This window comes from Nycticebus coucang, chromosome 10 (assembly GCF_027406575.1).
Source record: "Nycticebus coucang isolate mNycCou1 chromosome 10, mNycCou1.pri, whole genome shotgun sequence".
NCBI classification, from domain to species: Eukaryota; Metazoa; Chordata; class Mammalia; order Primates; family Lorisidae; genus Nycticebus; species Nycticebus coucang.
Genome location: NC_069789.1, coordinates 98,099,998 through 98,108,143, shown reverse-complemented (window position 1 = coordinate 98,108,143; position 8,146 = coordinate 98,099,998). Strand labels below are relative to the sequence as shown.

At 39.5% G+C, this 8,146-nt stretch overlaps 1 protein-coding gene across 1 annotated transcript; it reads right to left on the bottom strand.

The window, feature by feature from the left end:
- Positions 1-4,471: 4,471 nt before the first annotated feature.
- Positions 4,472-6,493, bottom strand: LOC128596710 (BTB/POZ domain-containing protein KCTD3-like). Its single transcript, XM_053606362.1, is given in 2 exon segments — positions 4,472-4,548; positions 4,551-6,493. Coding segments are annotated over 2 exon segments (1,839 nt in total). The 5' UTR covers positions 6,313-6,493.
- Positions 6,494-8,146: the final 1,653 nt, after the last annotated feature.

Below are 8,146 nucleotides of genomic sequence, written 5' to 3'. Positions count from 1 at the left end.
TTGGTGGGAATACCCCATAATACTATCCTTAGGCAAAACTTCCCAGCATTTCCTACATGGGTCTCAAGTCAGAAGAGGAACAAGGCTGGAGGGCCAGCAAGAGCAGGTTACTCTGGCTAGTGTGTGGGGCCTGTGAAGGAACACTAGCCATGCCCTGGCACTGTTCTACGCCCCGAGTTCCACCAGCGGAGCACAGTGTTGTCTGAGAGTGCTGCAGCCAAATGTCACACATAGTGATTCTCCTTGAATGTCATTGTTATTAAAGATAAATGATGTATAACACTATTTTAACATGTAGGCCAACACAAATATTTTAAAGCAAAATTCACATAAAGTTTTATAATATAAACTCAAAGAAATTTCTAGGTTGTGAAAATACTGGATTACAACCCAGAAATTTCTCGGTTGTGGTGAATATATTGGATCACATGTTATGCTTTATGGTTTATTTTTACAAGGATACTGTAGTGGGAAATTCTGGTAAGAAGCACATTATTTTTTGTTTTTTCTCCAATATACAGAAATTGTTTTGAACTCTAATATTGTCATTCTTTTTTTTTTTTTTTTAACCTCTCTGTGAATAGACTTGTTTGGATGTCAGATTTGGGAAATGGGGTGTTTTATGGCTAGTTTGCTTCAAGATGATGGCATGAGCCCATGATAAAATGCTGCAGGGGTTTCTGTCTCTGACTGCAGAATAAATCAATAGGTTTGGGGCTTTTATTTATTCAATTCTATGTCAGCTATCTTCCCTGCTTCTCTTTCACACAAAGTGAAATTGCTCAAGAGCTTCTAGAAGGGTCAGGACTCATGAAAAAATTCAATGAAAACAAGATCAGAGATAAAGCACATGGACTGTTCCAATTCCCCAGTGCGTGGCAATGCCCACGATTATAAGTGCCATAAAGAGACTGCCTGCTCCCACAAAGCAAGTGACAAGGGTACCTGACTTTTAGGGCAACTTTTTGAGAGAGGCTATTCTCTATTCTTTTATCAACCTTATGGAGAAATACTTTTCTGTGCTTGCACTGAGAGTTTGAAACCTTGACCTGTAAATGTTGAATTCAATTCAATAAATGGTCTTTTAAATGTTTGTTAAAATAAAGATTGAGTCAGCCTTGGAGATGGCTGGCATCCTTGACAACCTGACCAGATGAGCAATACTGACTCACGTTTGTATAATGGTTTTTGAATGACAAAAGTCTTGCTCACTTATTATTTATTTGGTCCCCACAACAACTATATGTGGCAGAGATTGATACATACCACACACTCCCCCCCACCAATATCTATCCCCTTATTTTTCCACCATAACATAATCTCTAATTTTTAGGTGACTTTTCAGAATGGAGACGCCTCCAAGTCTCACATAGCCATAGGTGGGCCCATATGTCTAGTTCTGACCAATACAAGGTAAATAAAAATGGTATGTGTGGCTTTGTAATCCCGTTATAATTTCTTCCTTGATTTATGGTTAGTTAGGAGTCTGCGTTTAATTTTCACATATTGTGGATTTCCAAAATTTCCTTATGTTATTGATTTATATTTTCATTCCGTTGTGGTCAGAGAATATGCTTTGTATGATTTACATTTTTTAAATGTATCGAGACTTATTTTATGGCCTAATATATGGTCTGTCCTGGATAATGTTCTGTGTGCACTGGAAGGTCTGTTCTGTTGTTGGGTGGAGTACCCTGTAGATGCCTGATTGGTCTCGTTGGCTTGTATAGTTGTTCACATCTTCTTTCTAATTGTTCTATTCTTTACTGAAAGTAGAGTATTCACATCTCTAGTTATTATTGTTGAATTGTCTATTTCTTCAGTTCTGTCAGTTTTTGATATCTTTTTGAGCTCTGTTGTTAAGTGTACATATGTTTATAACTGTTATCTCCTCTTGATCAATTGGCTTTCATCATTATAAAGTATCTTTGTGGCATAATAAAAAAGATACTTTGTTTTTGTCCCCAATTCATGGCACAGAGCTTCTAAGATTCTGAGAATTTCCTAAATGATACGGGCATTGGACTGTCTTTTATTCTAATGAAGTGACTCTTCTTGGAAGCCCACTACATGGCTTATAGACAGGAGCTAGTGCCCAACAAAACCAAGCCTTTATTAGAAGTTTGGACTTTCAGGTCCATATCCTAGTCTCCAGGGAGAGGAGAGGGATGGGAGATTGAATTAATCACCAATGGCAACTTATTCATCGACTATGATTTAAACAATGATGTAATCCATTGTGACTATGTAATAAAACCTCTATTAAAAAAACAGCACTTAAATGTTAAGTTTCGGAGAGCTAGAAGATTGGCATTCCCAGAGTAGCAGGGAAGCTCTGTGTCCTCCTTTCCTCCTGTCCTGTGTTTCTCTTTCATTTGGCTGTTTGTGAGTTGTATCCTTTGTAACAAATGGGTAATAGTGAGTAAAACACTTTTCTGAGTAGCAGATTCTTACAGCTGAGCAGGGTTGTGGGAGGAGGTCATAGGAAACTCTGAGTACGCACCCATGTATGAAAAAAGTGTGAGTAATCTGGGTATCTACAACTCACCTCTGAAGGAAAGCCAGTTGTATGGGACTGAGCTCTTAAACCTACACAATCTGACACTAATTTCATTTGTTAGTGTCAGAATTGAATTGAATTTGTTGGATACCTAGTTGTTGCTGGAGAGTTGAAGAAGTGGACGCTGGGAAAGACTCCATATTTGGTACCAGGAGGAAGAAAACCTAACAGTCCTTTTTTGTCTCTAGTAATAATTTTTATCTTAAAGTTTATTTTGTTTGATTTTACTTCAGCCACTCCAGCTCTCTTTTGATTACCATTTGTATGGTGTATATCTTTTCCCAAGCTTTTACTTTCAACCTATTTGTGTTTTTGACTCTAAAGTGATTCTTTAGACAGCACATAGTTGAATCTCTTATTAGAAAAAGTCATTCTGTTAACTTTTGTCTCTTAGAGTATTTAACGTATTTACATTTTATATAATTACTGGCAAAGTAGGATATATATCTGCCATCCTTATTTATTTTCTTTCTTTTTTTCATTTTTATTTGATTTAATTGATAAATACAAGAAAACTGTTGTGAAACCACTGGCAATATAGTACATTTTAAGAGTTTATTTCAACTTCATTTATTATTTATTATAGTTTTTGGAATGGGAATATATACATTATTAACCAACAACGCTTAATGCTTTAAGTTTATATTTACCCTATTTGTAGAAACTTGAAAAACCATTCTGATTAAAGGAAAAAAAATGTACAAAAAAATAATTTCTTTTATTCAAAATATATTCAAATTAACATTTTTTTTTACAGCAGCTAAAACCTTAGACCAACAATTTAGAAGTGCAGTCCCATAAGCACAACAAAATGATCACATTTAATTTAATTATCTTCATTATTAACACTGAAAAAAATATGGTGGCTCCTAAAACAAGGCAGATTACCAACTGGTACAGTATTCCCTGGTGGGTACTCAAAGCACTGCTCTAGATAATTTTTATTTCATCTTTCCACACATAGACAACTGCTCCAACTTGAAAGAAAGTTTATATGGACATTTGGCATATTGGTGCCAAATATTGGCATAGCTAAGATTTAAGAACTCCCAACAATGAGAATCAGAAAATGACCCACAATAAAAACGAAATATTTTCAAGGAGACTTACTTCATGACGTACTCTGATATTCAATAGCATTAGTGTTTCTGAATTACATATACTTTTTACAAACATAGCACCTCATCAAATATCTGGTAAACACGTTGCAATCACCAAATTCCAAGGAGAATTATATGATTCACTTAACGTAACACTTCAAGACAAGTCTCAGGCACAATCAAGGTAAGGTCTGCTGGTTCCCATGCTCTAAGGGATGCTCCTCTATATGGGCACCATCCTATCAAGATGTGTGACTATGTTTCCAAAACCAACAAAAAGTAGCTAAACGTTATGATGGACTCTTGCTTTACAAATGATACATTCAAAGTACTTGTAAAACTGAAAAAATTTCCAAATGTCAAAAGAGATATAATTATTATGCCTCCTTATTCCAGGTAATTCTATTTAAAAGATACTAAGTGAAGTTCAATTTTACCTTGTAAAGTTTTAGTGTAAAATCTGATGTACTGAAATCCAATAATGCTGAACTTTTATCTAAATTTAATAAAATAACAATTCACGGGTGGTGCCTGTGGCTCAGTGAGTAGGGCGCCGGCCCCATATGCCAAGGGTGGTGGGTTCAAACCCAGCCCCGGCCAAACTGCAACAGAAAAATAGCCGGGCGTTGTGGCGGGCGCCTGTAGTCCCAGCTACTTGGGAGGCTGAGGCAAGAGAATCGCGTAAACCCAAGAGTTAGAGGTTGCTGTGAGCCATGTGATGCCACGGCACTCTACCCGAGGGCGGTACAGTGAGACTCTGTCTCGACAAAAAAAATAAATAAATAAAATAACAATTCACTTTGGCAAGTTTTCATAAGCTGTACTCTTGATCTGAAGAATCACTTTTTTTATGCCGTGGAGATGGAGTGGTCTTTGTAGGAGACGGGATGCAGCACCTGGCGAGTCAGTTCCTCCATCAGAAGTGCTTGGTGATGACACCAGGTAGGGAACTTTCTTTCTTCCAAGGAACCCTCCCCCTTCAAATTCTCCTTTCTTCCTTAACTCCACTTTATTTTCATTTTCATCTTCTGATGACCTTTTCTTGGATTCTGAAAAACCTTCAGCTGTTTTGTGTGCTTCCAACCCACTATCTAATTCTCTCAAACTTTTCGTTTCTGTGCCAGGGGACTTTCTCTCAGATGTACTACATTCCCCTGTTGCCCTTTTGACTTCAGTTTGTATTGGACCCAAGTTACCATTTTCAGGCACAGCTCTTTCTACATTTCTGTTCAAATTAATAGTCTGGAAGTCCCTATAACTGTGAAAGCGCTCAGTCCTTCTTACCCTTGCTAACAAAGGACTCTCTCTGTAAGGCCTGATGGAACCATAAGTAGCTGCTTCGTGGATAGTTTCATGGTGCTGAAGCTGAAGGCTCGAGTTTGATTCCCGCAGGCGGCTGTGCTGGACCACAGAAGTTGCAGGGCTGATGTTAGGGGTAGTGCAGCGAGATGTGCTCAGGTCACACTGGTCCAAGAGTTTGAGGAGCTCCTCTTCAGTAGGGCCACCTACATTCTTGTCTTCGCTTTTGTTTACCACGTCCATAGCAGTGGTCATGTCCCACATCTGAATGCTGCCATTTGTGTGGCCCATGAACAAGTAGCGCCTTGGCCTGGAGCCCATCCTACTGGACCCCTCACATTCCCTCACTGTGAACGAGGATATTGTCGTACAGTCAACAGCTTGGATCTCACATATTCTTTTCCCAGTAGAAGAAAGTCTTACAAATAGTTTGTTAGTGATAGGAACAACTTTCTGGATAAACACTTGTTGATCATCTCGCTCTCCAAAAGGCCCTATGTCATTTCCAGAGGAATAGCCACCATAACTTTCTGTCTCCTCCAGTGACAGTATCTTGAAAGATGCGAAAGGAGTAGAACCTGGCTGAGTAGAGATCATTCCTCTGAATCGTGTTACTGTCCACATCTGAACATGATTGTTGTCTGCATAGACTGATACAAGATGCTTCTCTGATAGCATAATTTTTATAACAGGACTTTGGTGAACAGTGAAAGTCTGAAAAAGCTGAGGACCTGACCCAACTGTCTCTGGGTGTTGTACAATCACTCGTACAGCTCCAGAGCTTGTACCATAGGCAATCTCAATCCAGTTACCACTGACACTTGTTTTGGGTGTGAAGTAAACACTCAGAGCAGTGATAGCATCATTTGAAGGATCATGATAAAGTTCAGTCACAAGAAGATCATTATCTTTCATTTGCAAGGGGAACTTCTGCATGTCTATGTAATATATTGATCCATTGTTACATCCCAAGAGAAGGAATGACCCAGCAGTGTCATAACTAGTTATAGGAACATCTTGAACCTGCCAGTGCTGAGTGACCGCATTCCACACTCCCACTTTCCCTGTGTGACTTGTGGGCACCAGCTGGTTACCAATAAAGAAGAGAGCATCTACAGGAACACCCAGGCTGAACACTCCCATTTCACTTCCACTTCCCCCATCTTGAATACTCCACAATATGATGCTGCTCTCTGAGGCAACAGTGACCATTTTGTCTTTGTCTCCATATGGATCTCCAACCACCTTTGCATTTAAAGCTAATCGTTCAATAGTCCAATCCAAATACCGGCTTGTAAACACTTGTTGCCATCCTGAAGATTCTTTGATTCTGTAACACAGCAAAATTGGCATATGCAGCTGCAATCCAGTTGTGATGGCCCGCTCCTATTAGCACCTTGCGTGGATCCACAGGAAATCTAGCTTAACAGTCTCTTCTCCACTTCCAGAGAGAAGGGGCTGTGTACCATTTCCCAGGGCTTCACTTTCTGTAGAATTTAGTCCATTTCTAAAATCAGCAGAAGATCTAGCTGTGTTGTTTATTTCACAACTAGGAATACCTGTGGAGGCAAGTGACCATGAAAAAGCACACTGCCACAAGATGAACGCTCCGATTCTTCACATAAGAGCAGCCTTCTTCCTAAGGGAGTGATTCCATAAAATTCTGCTTCATGCCCGAGCACATGAATACTCACTCCCCTAAGTCTAGTTCTTTTGTACGAAGAAAATTTAAAATGGGTGCAAATGCTGCCGGATCTCTATCAATAAATATAGCACCAGTTTCATCTCGAAGTGTTAAAATTCTTCCACTCAGCAAACTGGAAAAAAAAGAATCTGGAATCCACATGAGAGTCTGTCTTGAGGTACTGAATCTGGTCCCCCCCAACCCCTGGTTCCCCCACGTTCAGCCGGACGATCTCGCTGCTGCCAGCTGCAGAGGCCTCCCGCAGTCTCCGGAGGCTCCGGGTGCGCGCGCCGTCCTCCCTCCGCGCCCGGCCGGAGCTGGAGGCTGCAGGGCCGGCGGGCGGGCGGTGCGCGGCACGTCCCTTCCTTATCTGTTTTCTGTATGTCTTTCTTTGTTTGTTTCTCTGTTCCTCCATTACTGCCTTTTCCCCTGTTGAACAGATACTTTCCAGTGTGTCATTTTAATTTCCTTGTCATTCTTTTAGTCATTCTTTCAGTAGTTGTCCTGGGAATTACAATGAACATACTAATTTATCACAATCTCATTTGGATTAATACGATTTAATTGAGACAGTATGTGATATATGTAGCTCCATTCACTTCTTGCTACTTTGTGCTGTTTATCGCTCTACAATTCTTATTTTTAGGTATTATTTACTTAGTGGCAATAATTGCTTTAAGCAGTTTACTTTTAAATTGGAGAGAAGAAAAAAGAGTTGCAAGTCTTTTGGCACTTTTTAATAGAATTTTTTGATGTGAACAGAAACTTTTCAAATAAAGATAGTCTGATGGCTAAAAAGACATGGAAACGTACTCAGTATCTCTAATCATCAGGCAAATGCAAATCAAAACCACAATGAGATATCACCCAACTCCAGTGAGAATGGCTCTCATTGAAAAGTCCCCAAACAGCAAGTGCTGGCATGGATGTGAAGAGAAAGGAACACTTATACACCATGGGTGGAACCGCAAACTAGTCCAACCGCTGTGGAAAGTACTATGGACATACCTCAAAGAACTACGAGTAGGCCTACCATTTGATCCAGGAATCCTACTACTAGGTATTTTTCTGAAGGAAACAAAAAGCCATTTTATCAAAAAGATACTTATACTTGAATGTTGATAGCAGCACAATTAACAATTGCAAAATGTGGAAACAACCCGAGTGCCCATCACTTCAGGAGTGGATTAATAAAATCCATTGTTTTTATGTTTATGCATACTATGGAGTACTACTCAGCTATAAAAAAGTAGTGATCTAGTATATTTTGTAACAACCTGAATGGCACTGGAGATCATTCTTCTAAGTGAAGTATTGCAAGAATGAAAAAGCAAACATCACATGTACTCACTACTAAATTGGAACCAGTCAATCAACACTTAATGTGCACAGATGGAAGTAAAACTCAACAGAATCAAGGAGGTGGGAGTGGGGAGAAGCGGTTGGGTTAATTCACACCTCACTGGTACAATCCACACATTTTGGGAGAAGACAACCCTTATA